At 51.6% G+C, this 19,085-nt stretch overlaps 1 protein-coding gene across 6 annotated transcripts in view; it reads left to right on the top strand.

The window, feature by feature from the left end:
* The window catches only part of RANBP3 (RAN binding protein 3), a 62,537-nt gene that overhangs the window by 18,056 nt on the left and 25,396 nt on the right, over window positions 1-19,085 (top strand). For 2 of the 6 annotated variants that reach the window (XM_054463115.2, XM_054463114.2), the window contains exons 2-5: window positions 2,244-2,299; window positions 9,062-9,265; window positions 18,829-18,865; window positions 18,954-19,040. In XM_054463115.2, the coding sequence (XP_054319090.2) occupies window positions 2,244-2,299; window positions 9,062-9,265; window positions 18,829-18,865; window positions 18,954-19,040 (384 nt within the window). The remainder of the gene's footprint in view (window positions 1-2,243; window positions 2,300-9,061; window positions 9,266-18,828; window positions 18,866-18,953; window positions 19,041-19,085) is intronic. The other 4 variants (XM_054463116.2, XM_054463117.2, XM_054463118.2 and 1 more) reach the window with 3 other exon arrangements.

Genomic DNA, 19,085 nt, shown 5'->3' with positions numbered 1-19,085 from the left:
TTGGGCCAAGCTTGACTCAGGGCCAAACACAGGCCAGATTTAGTCTTCCTCCTTCCTCTGTGACTGCTACCCGCTGGTTGGCTCTGGTCCAAGGCCCCTCTCGGTGACATGGGATTGCTGGCAGCCTCAGGGTCATTCACCAGCAGCTCAGCAGCCCCAGGATCTCCAGCCAAAGGCCTGGCTTTGTTCATGTGCCGTGTGTTAGACGATGCATGCGGGACTCTTCTTGTCAGGCCTGGAGCTGGGGCTGAGCTTGGCTCCGTCTGAACTGGGGGACAGGAGGACAAGGGGTGGGTAGCTCCCTAAAGAAAATGGGGTTGGAGAGTGCCAAGCTGGCTCAAACCCTGGCTCCTTCCTGTGCATCTTGTCACCTGGCAACTGGCGGGGAGGCAAATGCAGAGTTCAGGGCTGGGCTTGTGGGGTACAGGCGCGGCACCGGAAGACCTCTAGGATCCTGGTGGCAGACACAGTGTGGATACGCTGCTGCTCTGTCCCAGAGTCCCCCAGCATTCCTTTGACATCATTTATTGCCTGGCATAGGTGCATTCATTCACATTTGTCAAGCAGCACCTGTGTGCTGTGTTGGCAAGAAATCTGCTTAGGGAAACTTGGAAGTCTGGTTGGAGACCCCTCTGACTCCCCCGTTCCCTTGTAGCACCTGGGTCTCGTGCACGCCGCTTACCCCAGTGTTTGCCTTGGCTGTACAAGTGAATCAGACCCTGGTGTGCCGAGTCTTTGGGGAGCATGGTAGGGGGAATGTCACCATCAGTGAGCTGCCTGGCTGTGGACTGATGCCCCAAGGTCAAGACCAGAGTCTGTCCTGCTTCTGCAGGAGTGGGATGATGTCTGTTTGGTCATCTTGGTGCTGTCCCTTTCTCTCCACCTCAGTCACTACCCACCTGGTCTCCCCACAGCCACTCTCACTCTCCCTTCCCCAAACTGTTTGCTTTCAACCTAAACCAACCCCAGGCATCCCCTTGCCTTTTATGACATTTCCCCAGCAAGTTAGCATGACCACCGCCTGCCCCTGGCCCCATCACCCCACAAGCTGTGACTTCAAGCTGCTGCTGCTCTCCCTTCCAGCTCTTCTTGAGACCCCAGCACAGCCCCCTCTTCTCAAGGACCTCCCCTGGACTCCAGAGCAGACCAGGTCAATGCCCAGGCAGAGTGCCTTCGTCGTGATCACGGGCAGCACATGCTTCCTGGGTAATGTCTGGCTCCCCACGACGGTGGGGGCGCCGTGCGAAAGCAGGGCTCTTCCCAAATCCTGCTCACTGCGGAGGCACCAGTGCACAGCCCGCAGCGGGCATTCACCAGAGTCACAGCTGCTCTTGCTTGGCCTCCATGCTGGGCCCTCAGTGCCCTGAATGGTGAAAGAGGCCCTGGGAGCACCCCCAGGGTTCATCAAAGTGCATGCAGGCCCAAGGCCATGAGGCAGGTCTGGTCTGCGCCTCCTCATGGGGTCGAGGCAGTCCTCATCTGTGCTTCCTGTGCGGGCAGCAGGGCCTCCTGGGCTGCCACCCACTCCGGGGCTGAGTGGCACAGGGCTGTGGATCTGGCTGCCCCTGGGTAGGAGACAGATGGTGTTGCGTGGGCATTACAGGCCGCCTTGCTCTTGTCCCATCAAGTGACAGAACACCCCAGAGTGTTTCTTCCTTCAGCCGCTGTGCAAGATGGACTCTCAGACCTCTAGCAACTCCAGACATCCTTTCCTCCCAACCAGCACTCACTTAGAGATCCAGGTTGAGCGTTAGGATTCTTCTACCAGAACTGTCTCTGCAAACAGCACGAGCAACGCGTCCCTTTTTTTTGCCCTCTGGCCTATAAACTTTAAAAAGCTAAATTAGTCTCTAACATTTGCAACTCAGGAGGTGCCACATAAAAAGCTGGTGTCTCTGCGCCACATTCCTGCAAGGCCACGGTTGATGGCACCAAATAGCGCTGCCACACTCTCCACTGCTCTCCCACTCCCATTTACATGCCCGCTCTCAGTGAGTCTTGAAAGCTCCTTATTGATCATAAATGCATACAGCAGAGGGCACACGTCACATTCTGGGTGCATTTCACAAACCCAGCACTCCTGTGCATCCAGGCATCTGAGTCAAGACGCTGTTCTAAGCGATTTGATGTTCTCTGGAGTTACTAGTTTCATTTATATATATGTTTAACATATTACAAGTGTAGCTTTGTTTACTGTATGCATATAGTGTTGGGGGGAAAAAAACTAATTTTTCTTTTTGCAGAAAAGCCTGCCATTGCTCCGCCCGTCTTTGTGTTTCAGAAGGATAAAGGACAAAAGGTAAGGGGCCGGTACGTTCTCTCTTCACTTCATTACTCTAATTTGTTCTCTCTTTACTGAGAGTCTCTTTTCCAGGTCGCGTTGCCAAGGCCACTTCTGCCCACAGACGGCAAGACCTAAGCAGAGGCCTTTACACTTTCACGTTGAGTTTGGAGGGAAAAGGCCTGGTGGCTTTAGGTTACCGCGGAGAGAGGTTAGGATCGGTCTGTTGTGGAAAGGGCTCAGAGAGTACGGTTTATTGAAACAGTGTTAGAAAACGTCTTCCTAATTCTTGATGATTTGTTTGAGAAATGCCACTGTACCTTAGGGAAACCAACAGCAGAGGGACAGTAGGGGGCAAAGGGAGGAAGGAAGGTGGGGAGGGAGTCAGGGAGGGAGGGAAAGGAGGAGAGCAATGGTGGTTACAGGGGAAACAAGACCTTTAAGTCTGGATTTATTGGCCCTAACCAACTTGGCATACGTGCATTTAGAGTAATTGTTCATTTGTTTGCATTATATATTTATTCCCTGTGTCCATGAGGCTGCTTCTCCCTTGGATTCAGGGTGTCTGGGTTGCAGTGTGGTTGGAAGTACCTCTCCTGATTCATGGCGATGAGCTGGTAGCCTGTGGAAGGTCTGATTGGCGCGGCAGCAAGCTTCTGTGATAAGACGACGATGGATGCTATTTACCTTGAAGCCATCGGCTTGTCTCCCTGACAGATCGGTGTGGATGGTCAGAGTTTTGTCAGAAGTTAGTTGGTGCTGTGTGGCAGTGACTCCTCAGCTTGCATGGGGACCCCCACTGTTTATCCAGAAATAATGTGTGGTCCCTCCCCACTGATGCCCAGCGACGGCACTCCCTACCTCATACCCGCTGCAACAGTCCCACTGATGCCCAGTGACGGCACTCCCTACCTCATACCCGCTGCAACAGTCCCACTGATGCCCAGTGACGGCACTCCTACCTCATACCCTCTGCAACAGTCCCACTGATGCCCAGTGACGGCACTCCTACCTCATACCCTCTGCAACAGTCCCACTGATGCCCAGTGACGGCACTCCTACCTCATACCCTCTGCAACAGTCCCACTGATGCCCAGTGACGGCACTCCTACCTCATACCCTCTGCAACAGTCCCACTGATGCCCAGTGACGGCACTCCCTACCTCATACCCGCTGCAACAGTCCCACTGATGCCCAGTGACGGCACTCCTACCTCATACCCTCTGCAACAGTCCCACTGATGCCCAGTGACGGCACTCCTACCTCATACCCTCTGCAACAGTCCCACTGATGCCCAGTGACGGCACTCCTACCTCATACCCGCTGCAACAGTCCCACTGATGCCCAGTGACGGCACTCCCTACCTCATACCCGCTGCAACAGTCCCACTGATGCCCGGCGGCGGCACTCCTACCTCATACCCATTGCAGCATTTTAGAGTGACCAAGTGTTGTGCTGAATTCAGTGCATTTTGAGGATGTCTGCATCTTGTTGGTAATAACAGCATCTGAGAATCTCATCAACTCCATTCTCCTGTGGCTTCTGTCCCTCACAGGTGACCGGCTCCCAGGCTGGAAGCCACTCTCATGATCGGGACTCACGGCTGCTGGTCTCAGGTCCTGTCCCAAAGCCAGCATTTATCTTAATGTGGCCCGGTTTTCCTGAGCAACGTTGAAGTGCTCTGTGGGGATCGGGTGTGTGTGTTTGTAGGGGTTGGGGAGGAGGGGAAAATGGTTGTTCTAAACCTCCCCCAACACACCCCTCCCAGGATACCTGTGTGTTAGCCTGGACTTATGTACTAAACTTGTAACTTTAATTCGTGAAACTTTCCCATTGTTACTTTTTTTGCTGAAGAAGCAATCCAGAAACATGAAAACTTTCTTCTAGTTTTGTTTTGGTTCTCCAGGTATTTCCAAGATAAATCTGCCTCTGCTGTCTCCTCTCCCTTGGGCCCTGACAAGTACAGCTTAATGACGTGGCTTTATGATTTGTCTTTTGGAGGTTCTGTCAGTACGAAAGGACTGGTGCATTTCTCTAGTTTTAGAGAATAGTAAAGTCTTAGGAGTTGGGTGTGTTAGAGCTCTGTTGGAGACGTTATAGTCATTCCTCAGGAGTTCAGTAAAATCAGGATTTTCTAGAATTTTGCATTTTATTACTATTATCTTTTGAACCATTGTTAGTTTAAAACAAAGGTTAGCAAATTAAGGCACAGCCCTGCCACCTGTGTTTTTTTGTTTTGTTTTTTGCTGTTGTTTTATGTTTTTATCTTTGAGAGACGGAGCCTCACTCTTTGGCCTAGGCTGGAGTGCAGGATCGTGATCATAATTCACTGCGGTCTTGAACTCCTGGCTTCGAGCAATCTCCCGCCTCAGCCTTCTGAGTAGCTGGGACTACAGGCACCACCACCACACCTGGCTAATTTGAAAAAAAAAAAAATTTTTTTTTAGAGATGGTGTCTTGCTGTGTTGCCCAAGCTGGTCTCGAACTTATGGCTTCAATCAGTTCTCCTGCCTCAGCCTCCCAAAGTGCTGGGATTGTGGGCATGAGCCAACAAGAACAGAGCCACAACTATCCCCTTTGCGGTAGCCTGTGGCTGCTACAGGAGTAGTATTTGGACAGAGACCGTGTGGCTTGCAGAGCCTTAAGATATTTAGTATCTGACCCTTTGCACAAAACAGTTTGCCACCCCCTGGTTTAAAACAAATAATAGGAATCAGTAATTCTTTAAATCTGAAGACTTTAGGGCAACCAGCAAGATGGAACAGTAACGTGTAATATTTGCTCAGATGAATTTAAAGTGCTTTTAGAGTCACTAGCTGCTGTGTCAGTACTGTTTTCACAGCAAAGGGGGTTTTGTTGCTTTGTGATTGGCAGGCTAATTTGCATGTATGACCTTCATGGGGTCTATGCCAATTACATAAACATGTTGGAGTTGAACCGGAAGGCTAGCCAGGAAGGCATTTTTAAAAATGCCAAGTAGGCCAGGCACGGTGGCTCACACCTGTAATCCCAGCACTTTGGGAGGCCAAGGCGGGCAGATCACAAGGTCAGAAGTTCAAGACCAGCCTGACCAACATGGTGAAACCCCATCTCTACCGTGGTGGCAGATGCCTGTAATCCCAGCTACTCAGGAGGCTGAGGCAGGAGAATCGCTTGAACCCGGGAACTGGAGGTTGCAGTGAGCTGAGATTGCACCACTGCACTCCAGCCTGGGTGACAGAGTGAGACTCCATCTCAAAAAAAAATTAAAAATAAAAATTAAAAATAAAATGCCAAGTATAGTTCTTATCAAAATATTGGCTCACAGCCAATTCTAAATGGACTTCTAAAAATAACTGCCCTCCAGCCTTGGGAGTTGGGCTGCCCACTTCTGTCACTCGCACTTCTGTGGCACCGTCGCCGAAGAGGCATGTGGGAAACCTCTGGGCTGAGGCCAGGAGCGGGAGGAGCGTGTTTGCTTCGCTGTCGGAGGACAGTGTCCACATGGCCCTGGAGTCCTTTCTGCCGCTCGGGAGTGAGGTGGAAAGTAAACACACAGGGCGGGTGGCTGGCTTTGTTTCTCCTTGGCTTTCTGGTTCAGAGCCTGCAGGGAGCAGCTGCAGTGTGTGTCAGAAGTGAGGGTTTGAGAGCCCTTCTGGTTTCGTTCTCTCTTGCGGAGGCCGTCAACCCATCCCTGTCTTGCTCTCCAGAAGCCGAGCTGGGAGCGAGCTTTTAGAGCTGCCGCCGTTGTTTTCATGAGGAGTTCCCCCCCTCCCTACCCTTTTTGCTTCAACATTTTATTTTGAAAATTTTCAAATCCTTGGAAAAGAGTGACACTGCAAACACTTGGGTATCCTGCCCCTGATCTCTCCATTAACATTGCTGCCCTCAGCTCTCATACTGGAAGTTAAGCCCATGTGACATTTCTGCCCTAAATTCTTCCACGAGTGTCTCATAGGGATAAGGCCATTCTCCTGCGTGGCCTTACTACCATGTTACTCCTATGAAAATGTTAATTCAGTAATATCCTCCAGTATGTAGTCCATGTTTTAAATTGTCCTAATTGCCCCTCAGATGTCACTTATAGTGACTTTAACAACTTCTTGATCCTCAAACATCAAGAAGTCTCATCAACTGTGGGACCAGCTGACTTACCTTTCAGTGAAAGAGATCTCAGACCACCCGATGGGGTGCAAGTAAAAGAGCCCCTTCCTCTCCACCATCCCCCTCACGCCATTCAAAGGAGACAGCTCTGTCTGCTCAGGTTTTATTGCTGAATCATAATTCAGCATGATTTGGAGTTGAAAAGAAAGACGTGAAGCTGCCAGCCCAGGAATTTTTTGTTTTTGTTCAGTGGCAAAGCCACACAGCGGTTTTCTGTGGGTCCCGTTGATGTGCCAGATTGCACTTCAGCACACTGCGGATTGGGACCGTGGCCTGCGTGTGGGTGCCGGTGGCATCACTTAGCCTTGGGTGAGGTTGCCAAATCCTATCGTTCCAGGGTAGAAAAAGCCATGTGTGGTTTTAATTGTAGTCCTAGCGCCTAAAACGAAGCCATGGCCAGATTGGCAGCACAGGGATGTTACTTACCGCCTTCCCATGCCTGCGCTTCCTGGGGAGGGGTGTGCTGTCTCGGCGAAACGCCTGTGTTTACGTGCACCATTGTTTCCGGGGCAAAAATGAAACCTTTCTTTCTTAACTGCCTTGGATGGAGGTAGAGTTCTTTCTTTTTCTTTTTAATGTGAAGAGAATTTAAATATACTTATGTAGGCTGTTCCATTATTTGTAAAGACTAAACGTATCTTTCAGTTGCTCTCTCTCCAGAGCATTTGTTAATCTGAAGTGGGGAGGCTTTGAGGTTGTACTAGCAGAATAATGGCCATTTGGTAAAAAGAAGGCAGTTACAGAAATGCTATTTAGCAGAAAGTACAGTATCACTGAAAATGTGGTCGTAGGGTGTTTAGACCTGCTTTTGAGGCTTACCGTTGGTGTGATGAGCTTAGCCCTGGTGCACGTGGTTTTTGCCAGCCATGTGTATTTTAGGATGAGGTCAAAGGCTGGCAAAATCTTGATGTCTGATTTTACCAGACATGTTGAAAAACTCCAGGCTTCACCTTAGTTCTTTAGAGCTTACGCTTCCTGCCCAGGAGAAATGCTAGGACCTGAGTGGAAAATGCTGGAATGACATTGTTAATTCTCCCATGTGAGAGAGGAAGTGATGTAATACTTCTCAACACTTGTACAAATCATTCATCTTAACCGAAGATGATGAATTTGATCCTGTTTTGATGTCTTGATTTCCATGTTTATGACTTACTTCTTGGTCCTCCTGTTTAGCATTTTGAATTACCATGAGGATGTTTGAATATTTACATTTCAAAAGCAGGGATTACAAAAAATTCAAGTGGTTCTAATTAGAGATAGGCAGTCCCCCACAGAGCTCTGGGTTTAATTTTTCTCTTGTGAGGTGTTAAGTCTCTCACCATAAAGTAGCAACAGACATGGGTGGCTGGACCAACCATGGTGCCCTGTGCAGGTTTAGAGAGCGGCTGGTCCGTGGCTCTGCCCTGGATACAAAGAGGCAACAGTGTCCCCTTGATTACTTTTGAGTGAAGATTGCTTTTGCTTTCCTAGGAATTTGTGTACATTCTCTTACATCCTCTTTCTGTAGCTCCTTTCCTCCTCCCGGATCACTGCTTTTTAAGTAGTGCCCAAACCCTGTCTAAAGAGGTCAGCTACTTCACACCCAGAAGAAACACAGCCACGTCCATGGGGAGACGGGGCAGCCCTGTAGTCATGTAGGTCACCGAGTGCGAGAAATGGCTCCATGTCGTTGGACGATGCCAAGAGGGAGGTTTGGGGACTGGAGTCTGTTTTAGGACACCAGGTGTTTAACCCATTTCTCAAGAAAAGTCTTGGAGTTATGGCCACAGAGCTCTCAGCCCATGGAAGCCCTGCCGGAGTCCCAGGAACCACCTTAAAGGATGCCGGGTGTTGTACTGTGGGGAGGAAGACTTCCAGAACCGGCTGCTCTCACCTTGGCAGCTTTCCAAATGAGCCCTGGCCTGGGGTGTTGAGGATGCACCTGGGAGAATCCTAGGCCGAGGGGCTCTGCGGATGTGCCCCCCTCCTTCATCTGAACTACCCGCCTGCCACTGATGCAAAAACCAGCTCTCAGTGTCTGTGTCACCCCACACCTGCACTCACTGAGGTGGGAAAGCACTTTCTGGATCCTGGGTGTAAGCAGAACAAATGGAAAGTGCTAGAAGAACTGTAGCGAGAGGGAGAAGCCCTTGACCCCGGCGAGAGGCAGAAGCCCTTGACCCCGGCCTCCCTGGTTTCTCCCTAACTGTGGGGTTCCAGGCCTGCCTCCCCCTTTCCTAAAGCACAGAAACAGTGCTGATGGCCAGCTCCCCCACTTCAGTATTTTTGAGATCCTGAAGGGGTTTTAATATTTTGCATGATCGTCCCTGTTCCTTGATCACCAAGGCCCATAAGCCAAGTAGCTCCTTGCCAGGCAGCCCATAGTTTTGGAAACAAGGGTCCTGCTTCTCATACACCGTAGAGCTCCTTGCAAAGTCACATGGCACCTAGTCCACTCTCACTTCCCTTCCGTCAGCCGGGAGAGCCGGTTTTGTTGAGCAGAACCCAGCAGCAGGTGCCTGCTCTCCCCATCTTCCTCCCAGGCGCAGGAGCTGCTGCAAGCTGAGCCAGCTCCAGCCTCTGACCCCTGCCCGCCCTTCCTGCTGTGTGGTGCAGCCTTTATTCACATTGAAGGAAAATTGTCTTTTTTGCTCCCAGTCCCCTGCAGAGCAAAAAGACTTGTCGGATTCGGGAGAGGAGCCTCGGGGGGAGGCTGAGGCCCCCCACCATGGCACGGGTCACCCCGAGTCAGCTGGCGAGCATGCCCTAGAACCTCCTGCCCCTGCTGGCACCTCAGCCAGCACTCCTCCGCCTCCCGCTCCTGAAGCCCAGCTTCCTCCTTTTCCGCGAGAACTGGCAGGGGTAAGTCCACACCTACCCGGCACTCCTACCGCCCAGGGGGAGCCCAACCCAGACCAGCCCCTTTCCCTTCGGGTCCCTCAGATCCTGGCCCTAGCTAATTGTAAGCAGCTAATGGTAACTTAAAAGATGACAAGGATTTCTTCCAACTCGCTTTAATTCATGCTGCTGAAAAGTCAGGGAAGATCGAATCCCCTTTTAGCCTTTTCTAAATTGGGGGAATATATACCCACAGCAAGAGGTGAATCCTGTTTCCCGAAAAAGACACGAGGGGTCAGAAGGAATTGAGTCATGTGAAGTAGAACCTTCCAAACCTGATTTGACCCCTTCACCCTCCTTCCATTTTTCCTTCTTGTTTCCCTGAATGTGGGCATTCAAGTTTAGCGTCTTAGAAACCCAAGAAGCTAAGGCTTCCTTTGATATCTAGGAAGAGGCGCTCTCCAACACAGATTGCTTTGCAAGACTGATTGTGTTTGGACTGTGGTTAAGGCAGTGAACTGATTGTCTTCAATCAAAGCAGGAAGAAGAAAAGACTCTTCCTTTGAACCCAGAAGGAATCCCCTGAGCCCTTTATCTTTGTATTAAGAAGCCTTTTGAAGATTATAGGTGGAGAAGATTGTGAACTCTCAAGAACAAGAAATGTCTTGGGTTTTTGAAGTTTGATAAATTGGGAAAGGTAAACATTATCCTACATTCAGGATTGAAAACTCCATCCTCTAGGTAACTCATGACAGAAGACCCCTATTCTCAGGACAGGGAAAAAAGACTCTCAACAAGAAAAGAAGGGACCCAGCTCTACCGCCTGAGCACCAGGCAGCCTTCCAGGCTGGTATGGTCCCAAACCTTACCCCAGACCTCAGCGTTCCTTCTAGCACACACCAGTCCCCGGTTTTTAAGAAAACTGTTAACATTCAGCTACAGCCACCAAACCCCAGGACACTTAGGAAGCACTGTTCAGCCAGGGGTGGGTTGGAGTCCTGTGTTAACATTTTGGAGGAGTCAGTGTGTGATGGAAAAAGAAGCGACAGTCTTTACTTGTGCCATAGGCTATGGGTGTGGGGGAGGTAACGGCGGTAGTGGCCTTTGTGGCACAAAAGTGGGTTTGGGGTAGTGAGACATAGGAGCCGTGGGAAGGAGTCCAACCAGGAGGCACTTGACCCACAGTGCAATGGGAGTACAGCCCTCCCATGAGCGCACGTGACAGCCGCCAGAGCAAGATTTAGGAGGTGGCTGCGCCCTTCTTTTGTTGGCAGAGCGGCTGCTGGAAACTTCTTCTGAGTCAGGTATGGTGAGTTACTGCACCTCTGGTCTTTGAGAGCACAGGAAATGGTGTTCTCAGGTTTCTGTCTTCAGCTGTCTGGGAACAGACGGTCTTTAGGGTCCCCCCCAGAGGCCTTCTGCGGGTGCCTGGGTTTGAAAAATGCAGCCCACATAGGACTCTCCAGCTGCAGAGGTGACAGGTTTTAGAATGAGAGTAGCAAACAAGTGCATCACAGAGTTTTTGTGACAGCAGGTGCTCTTCAAGAGCACACGCGCTGTTCTGTGCCCTGCATACTTCTCACAGAGGCCCATGCTGGAGTGTCTGGAGGGGCCTCACCTCATCCAGATGTTCATCTCTTTGGCCTGGCCAGCCCAGGGAGATCTCAGCATCCTGATTCTCATGGACTTTGGGTCTGAGGCTCTGATCCTGAGAAATTCAAGCAGTCCCCCACACTGGCAGGTGGGAGGTGAAGCTGTGTGGCAGGGAGCCTTGGGATGAGCTTGTGGTCACCGTGGGAGAGCCAGGATTGGAGGCTGCGTAGAGCAGTATGTAAATGTTCCAGTGTAGCTCTGATGGCCATGCGCATAACATGCACCTTGTAGTTTTAGCACTCGTAACTTTTGGACACCCACTTTCAGGAGCCCCAGGAGAGCCGTAGTCAAGCCCCTTGTGACAGCTCTGAGCCAACCAGGGCTCTTCCCTCAGGCTGTCTGAAGAGAACACCCTGACTGGTTGCTAAGGGCTCCTGTTAATTGGCTTTCTCTACTAATCAGGCCTGCTCAGAGGAAAGTGAACTTTATTTTAGGTTAGTTAGGCCATAGATCAAGTCAGATGGAACCCAATGCCAACTGCTTCTTGGCTTGAGACTTTTTTGTGTGTGTGAACTCAGACTGTTTTCGTTTGCATCAGAAGAAATTTGGGTCTCACTCTGTATCACACTGGTGTTCAGGAAACCACCCCCATGTTACCCGGCAGGTCTCATCCATCACATCTAGTCTGTTCACTTTATTCCGTGGTCCCTGGGGGAAATATAAAGCTGAGAGTTCTTGATGATAAATAGTGGTGCGCTGAATTGTTACTTGTAAAGGGCCCTTATCATCTTTCAGTCTTGTCAGAACCCTGGACGTGGAGGAGTCAGTACCAGGAAAAAGTCTCTATATATCAGACTTCCTGGCTTTCAGAAGACAGTCTGAAGAAGACCAAACCACATCCCGATTAAGTTCTCTGTTTGATGCGGAGAAAGCAGGCAGCTCTGGGCACTCACTCCGAGCCTGGTGGAATTGTACTGGACTGAAGCTCCCTGCCAAGGACCTGCCGAGCTTCAGATATGTTTATTAGACCCACCAGGGAGCTTAAGGAGGTTCTGGAATGAATCCCTCTGGCCAGACAGCTTCCCCCCACCTTCCAGCCTCTGCACAGGATTTGACCCTCAGCACCCCTCAACATTCAGACCTTTGGAAGCCGCCTCTCACTTGCTTTTCTCAGGGCCTGCCCTTTTGACAAGAATTTCTGAGCTGGTTGCCTCTGCCACAGAATAAAAAGCATTGAACTGGGCCATCGTTTATTTTGTATCCCGGGTATCCAGCCATGACCAGCCAGGTGTTCTAACTTGTCAGACTCACTGAGGCCCTGGTACGCCGCTTGATTGCCAGTTTTCTAGGGGGAATTTATCTTTTTTTTTTTTGACATGGAGTCTCGCTCTGTCGCCCAGGCTGGAGTGCAGTGGCCCCATCTCCGCTCACTGCAAGCTCCGCCTCCTGGGGTTCACGCCGTTTTCCTGCCTCAGCCTCCTGAGTAGCTGGGACTACAGGCGCCCACCACCACGCCCAGCTAATTTTTTTTGTATTTTTGGGAGTGACAGGGTTTCACTGTGTTAGCCAGGATGGTCTCGATCTCCTGACCTTGTGATCCGCCGACCTCGGCCTCCCAAAGTGCTGGGATTACAGGCATGAGCCACCACGCCCAGCCATCTAGAGGGAATTTATCTGACATGGCCTTGCTTTCTGGCCTTTCCTAGGGGACCAGGTAGACAGTGCCGTTCCTTCCTGCTTCTTCCTTGTTTGTCTTTGTGTCTGTCGAGTTGGCTTCTGAAAGCTTTGTCCCTTTCCCTGGGCCGCCTTGGCACCCGTGTCCTTGAGGCCACACCAGGCAGTCTGACAAGACCCATGTTTTTTGGATAGGGCAATTCTTAATAAATGTGACAACCATGATTTTCACTGTTTCATTCCTTAGGCAAAGAACAAACTTCCCACCCCTGCATTCCCATTCCAGATGGGATGTGCCGCCTGTCTTGTATTTAGTGACAGGGACTCATGCGCCTCACAGAATTGAGTTACTTCCCGCAAGCTCCCTATGGCTCCTGGTGGGGAGCTTGCTGCGCCGGGAGCCCCCACCCCGCCAGCAGGGACGCGGGGCACATGATCAGCACTCACAGTGCTCGCTCCCGACCAGCCTGCAGCCCAAGCCGGGAGAGGGCTGCTTCACCTTTTCTGAGCCTGCTCCGTTCGCTCCTGCTGCCCCAATGCCAGAGAGAGAAGTCAAAGGGCCCTCTGGTCTTCTTTCTCTTCTGCTTCCTTATTACTCTGGAATGTTGTCATCATGGTGTTGAAATGGATGCTGATCCAGCATTCCCGGGTGTCATCCTGAAGCCCTGCGCCTCGCAGCAGTGGAGTCTAGTTTGGGAAAAGTGGACGAGGAGGAGGAAATGGGGATCTCATGTCCTGCTTCTGTCCTCGCTTCTCCCCATTAAGCTCGAGTCTTCGGAGCTTGCTCTTTTGTTTTTGTTTTTGTTTTTTTCTTTTTTCTTTTCTTTCTTTTTTGTTTTTGTTTTTGAGACAGAGTCTTGCTCTATTGCCCAGGCTGAAGTGCAGTGGCGTCATCTCAGCTCACTGCAAGCCCCACCTCCTGGGTTCAAGCGATTCTCCTGACTCAGCCTCCCGAGTAGCTGGGATTGCAGGCATGCACCACCATGCCTGGCTAATTTTTGTATTTTTAGTAGAGACGGGGTTTCTCCATGTTGGCCAGACTGGTCTCGAACCCCTGACCTCAGGTGATCCACCCGCCTAGGCCTCCCAAAGTGCTGGGATTACAGGCGTGAGCCACCGTGCCCGGCCTGGAGCTTGCTCTTAAAGTCCTCCTGAGCTCTGGTTGCAGACCTCTGGGGGCTGACCCTGAGTGTATCCCAGGCATTGTTCGGGACCAACCCCTGAGGACCCACTGCCTTGTTTGGGGTGAGGGGTGGCCCCAGACTGCCTTGACACCAAACAGGTCCAGACTCCTGGGCTGCTGAGTCTAGGAAATGGAAAATGTGGAGCTGGCATTGGCTGTGTGCTGGGCTGGGTGGCTTAAAGGAGGTTCCTTCACCCCAAACCTTTTCCTGCTTTGAAGAAGGCAGCACAAGCCAGCTGGACAGCAGGTTCCGTCTCCTGAGAGGAGAGGCCCTCCATCCCAGCAAGGTGCAGGGTGTGGAGGCCTGGACAGGGGCAGAGGGCAGGCGGCGCCTCACGTGGCCAGCGGGTTAGGATTCTAGAAGAGCTCTGTCCACAGGCACATGTTCTGTCTTCTTGCTTCCCTCTGCTGGGTCTTAGTGGAGAGTTGCTGGCAGGAGGTTCCCCCGTCGAATCTTCTGTGTTGTCCTTCCCAGGCCTTGGCTTCCCGGCCTTTCCAGGACCAAGAGGCCCCCCACTTTGCTGCAGGCAGGCTCTTAGAAGATATTTGGGGCATGGATTTGAGGGTTTCCTGAGGTCAGGGGTCAGGCAGCATGTGAGTTTTGTCTGCCTAGGCACCCGTTCTTCTCAAGGTCACTGAAGGGGACATGGTGGAGGACACGGACTCCACCCATGCAGCAAGTCCTCAGCAAGCGCCTTCTGTGCAGGTGTCCCGGGTGTCGCATGAATGGACTGTGTTGTAGGAGACACCTCTGAGATCATTTCCCTCTGTGATAGAACAAAACAGGGTAGCTCCCGAGGGGCTGGGATAGGGAGTGAGCACGAGCTTACCCTAGAGGTGGTGCTCACAGCATCTCAGACACGCAGGGACCTGGAGGGAGGGCGCCCACGGAGGAGCAGCACTCAGTGAGGCAGGAGCAGCCAACATGTTCAGAAAACAAGAGGCCACATGGCCAGAGCCTGGTGGCAGAGGGGACCCTGTGCCTGAGGAGGCCCCCAAGGCAGGAGAGAAAGGTACGTTCTCGGGGGGCTAGAGCTAACGGGACTTGCTGGCAGGTTGGAGGTGGTGGGTGAAGGGGAGGACGAGTCCAGAATGCCTGGGGGCACCACAGCATTCCCGGGGCTGCTCCTAGAGCCACGAGTAGACCCCAAGAGACTGTTGGGAGCCCCGGAGCCACACTTGACCCGGACATGCTGCTCTGGGGAGAGCATCCATGGCATCCATGATCCCTGAGAGGCATGGAGTATCGTGAAAAGAGCCCCCAAAATACGCAAAGCAAAAACGGACAGAACCGAAGGGAGAAATAGTCGAGTCAACCGTAAGAGTTGGAGGCTTCAGTACCGCACTTTGAGTAACGGATAGAACATCTAGACAAGATAAGATCAGTAAGGAAGCAGGACTTCAGCAACACAAAAACCAACCAGACCTAACAGACATATAGGACACCCCACCCAAACAGCGGGGTGCACGGCCTTCTCAAGTGCACATGGAAAATTCTCCATGGGAGGCCATTTGTTAGGTCACCAAACATCTCAAATTTTAAAGGATTGAAATATGGAGTATGTGCTCCAACCACAAGGAGATAAAATTGGAAATCAAAAACAGGGAAACTAGGAAATTGACACATGTGGAAATTAATCTAGATAACCACTGAGCCAGAGAGTTAGGTGTGGAGGTGTCAGGAGAAACATCCCGTGCAGGGTGAGGAGACACAAGGGAGCTCGGGGACCAGCTCCTTCCGAAAGGCCGGACTCAGGTCTTCGGCTTCTCCATGGCCTGCAGGGGGCCTGGGATGCAGTGTCTTTTGTTGAACAAATGCTAAACGGGCTTCTACCGTGAGGTCCAGTTCCTTCCTAAGTCTAGTGGAGTCCCTGACACAACTCCCAGGATCAGAATAAGCCACAGAGAAAGAGTATAAGGGGCCTGGAGGTCATCTCACCAAGGGGTTCATTCTCGCCTGAGGGAAAAGGAGGGTGTCACTGGATGAGAAAGCAGGTTATCTACAGAGGCCAGAGAGGGTATGGCCATCTCCTGGTCCCAGAAGTCATTTAGGAAGGGACAGATCCCCCAGGACCAGGGAGGACACCGTGTAAGGGTTTTGGTACAGTTGAAATGCTCGTTGGATTAAAAGGAGAGAGAAAAGTCTAGAGCCACAGGATGGGACTTGGGAGCGGGGATGTCCTGGGCCTGCTGTTAGGAATGGATGGGAGGACTAGTGAGGCCAGGGAAGCCAGAGGTGAAGCGAGCAGTGCGGTGTCCGAGGAGATCGGGCTGTGCAGAGGCAGCTGGCCTCAGACGGGGACCTGCACAGAGCATTTGGAGGCCAAAGCCAGCCTACAGGGCTCTGGAGGGCGTGGGTTACTCAGAGGGCACGGAGGCTGTGTCAGGTGTCGTTTCTCACAGCTGCCTGTGCTGAGAGGCTGATGTAAGGGCCTGTCGAGGGCAGTAGCTGCCCCAGGCGTGAGATGCCCAGGCTCGGCTGGATGAGCAAAGATTTTGGCTGCCCGGGTGGGCAGATGCTGCTTCTCTGTGCTTCTGTCACCTTTGCTAAGTATGAGGGTGAGCGATAGCTGGAGCCTGTACCCACCCCACAGATGTCACCCAAGAAAAGGGATGACAAGGTGGTGACAGCTCAGCACTATCAGATGCAACCCCAGGCTCTGGCATTTCTAGAAAGGTTCCCAGTCCAGGTCCCTCGCCTCCTGGCTGCACCCAGGACTCACTCCACACCCCTGACTCCCTATTCATGCCTACCTTGAGCTCTAAGGCCCTGCCCCCAGCATAGCCTCCGGATTTTACATCGGTTGGGAGTTTGGTCTCATCAGGTGTGGGTCACAAGCATTGTAATCATCTGCTCCCAGCGTGCAGGGCACTGGGCTGAGCACCTTACCTGCCCTGCCTGTCACCTCACGCGTCCCTGTTTTCCAGGTGAGGAGACCGAAGGCTGGGCAAGGTAAGGTTTCACCCCTAGAAAATGGCAGAGCTGGAATAAACTGACAGTTCTTCCGGCCTTCAAGAGGCAGCAGGGACCAAGCAGCCTCTGCACCCCTCGTGCTCTTGTCCTGGCCGGAGTTGGTACTGACTCTAGGGCCTGGCTGCTTGATGGCATTGTGTTTTGGACTCAGTGGTATTTTCATAATTGCCCCAGTGACTAATAGAACCCACTGTTGTGTTACAAGGATTTTGTGTTTCCCACACTTTGATGATGTCATCTCATGGGGATAGTGATAATCAGCCCTCACTCGTACAGTCCCCTGGGAGCATTTACAAAGCCCTCTCAGAACACAGGCCTCAAGCAAGAAGCTCAGGCTTGCTTTTCCCACACAAACCCACGTTGTCAGCTCACACGGATGGAGAAAGTCCAGGGTAGCTTTTTTTCTGACCGTCGTGAACGAGCTATGTGACTTCAAGTCAACTTCCTGCCTTCTCTGGGCTCTCACTGCCACACGCTCCAGTCCTGGGCCTGTAAGCTAAGATGATGTTTACATTTTTAAAGGATTATAAAAGCAAAAACAAGAATATATGACAGACACCAAATGTGGCCCACAAAGCCAGCGGTACCGACAGTCTGGCCCTTTATGGGAAAATGCACCGCCCCGACTTAAAGCAGGGGTCTGCCTTGGCTCCTGTGCTCCTCAGTTTTATTTATTGCAGTTTGCTTTCCCAGGCCACTCTGCAGTTTGCAAAGCACTTTCACATGTCTCACCTCCCGTGAGCCCCAGCAGCTCGTCGAGGCAGGCGGGCCTCATTTGGCTAAACTTGACCTCTGAGGAGCATTTTTGAAAATAAGAAAATTGGCTTTTCAGCTTGCTCTTGCAGGGGAGCGCGCCAGGAGGAGCGGCCCTCACTCATTGGTGCACTTTGGGCTGCTAAATTCTGAGACAGGCCATAAATGAGGGATTGTGTTGGGGGAGAGGATAAACACTACGCATTTTAAGTTTTGAGTTTGTTTTGTTTTTTTCAGATGCGATGTGTCCTTCAGGCTGGAGTGCAGTGGCATGGTCATAGCTCACTGCAGCCTCAGACCCCCGGGCTCAAGTGCTCCTCCTTCCTCAGCCTCCCGGGGAGCTGGGGCTACAAGCATTCACCCCCCTGCCCAGCTGATTTTTGTGTGGTTGGGTTTTTTATAAAGACAGAGTCTCACCATGTTTCCCAGGCTGGTCTCAAACTCCTGGGCTCAAACGATCCTTCTGCCTCAGCTTCCCAAAGTGCTGGGATTACGGGCATGAGCCACTGCGCCCAGCCCATTTTAAGTCCTTTTTTTTTTTTTTGAGACAGAGTCTCACTGTGTCACCCAGGCTGGAGTGCAGTGGCATGATCTCAGCTCACTGCAATCTCTGCCTCCCGGGCTCAAGCGATTCTTGTGCCTCAGCCTGTAGCTGAGATTACAGGCGTGCGCCACCACACCCAGCTACTTTTTTTTTGTATATTTAGTAGAGACAGGGTTTCACCATGTCGGTCAGGCTGGTCATGAACCCATTTTAAGTCTTGGTTGCTAGTTGTTCACACTCTAAAGCTAAAGTTTGTGGAATAGGGAATTCTTCAGGTGCCTTCCCTCAGCCTGTGACTGGGCTTTGTCTTTGATGGTTCTGTTCTAAACACGTCGCAAGTGGGCTTTGGTCCAAAACATCCAAGCTCTTGCTTGCTCTGGGAATAACAGCCCACCCTGAGACAAGGATGTGCACGGTAGACTGTTCCAGGGCAAGGAAGGGAAACCACTCCTATCCGGTGTGATGCGACCATTTTACACAAGTCCGCTGACCTCAAGGGTGGAGAGGGTCGCTTTTCAGCTCTTGGCAGGATGAACAGGGGCCAGATGAGGTTCAGCTGTGTTTGAGTTTGGGGGTGGCAGGCCAGTTAGCGTAACCTGTGGAGAAACAAGAAACTGATCCGGGTGCTGCGGATGCTTTCCCAGCCACTGAGAGGATTCCTTGGCATGTGTTTGTGAAGCTGGGTGCAGAGGTTCATTGGGGGGATTTTTGAGCTTTAGGCTGAAATCCTGGCTCTCATTCGGGTGCTAGGCTCTGGGAGTTAGCTGCCCGTGGTGCATGTTGGGATATTTGTTACGGAGCCGAGAATTGCTCGGCTGCCGTGAGCCTGATGCCCTCTGACCCCGGCTGTGTGCTCCTTGTTTCAGAGGTCAGCTGGCAGCTCCAGTCCTGAAGGCGGAGAAGGTAAGGAGCTCTCTAACACCTTTGACCATCTTCAATTTTAAAGACAGAAGCAACCTGATTTTTCTCCTCTTCTCATTGTTTTCTGTAGATTCTGACAGAGAAGATGGAAACTACTGCCCTCCTGTCAAGCGAGAAAGAACGTCCTCTTTAACCCAGTTCCCACCCTCACAGTCAGGTAAAATATGCAAACGTACCGAATGGTGAAAGCGTTTATGCTTAC

This window comes from Pongo pygmaeus, chromosome 20 (genome assembly GCF_028885625.2).
Source record: "Pongo pygmaeus isolate AG05252 chromosome 20, NHGRI_mPonPyg2-v2.0_pri, whole genome shotgun sequence".
Classification (NCBI taxonomy): Eukaryota; Metazoa; Chordata; class Mammalia; order Primates; family Hominidae; genus Pongo; species Pongo pygmaeus.
Note: the sequence above shows the minus strand (reverse complement) of the source record. Positions and strands in the feature narration are given on the sequence as shown.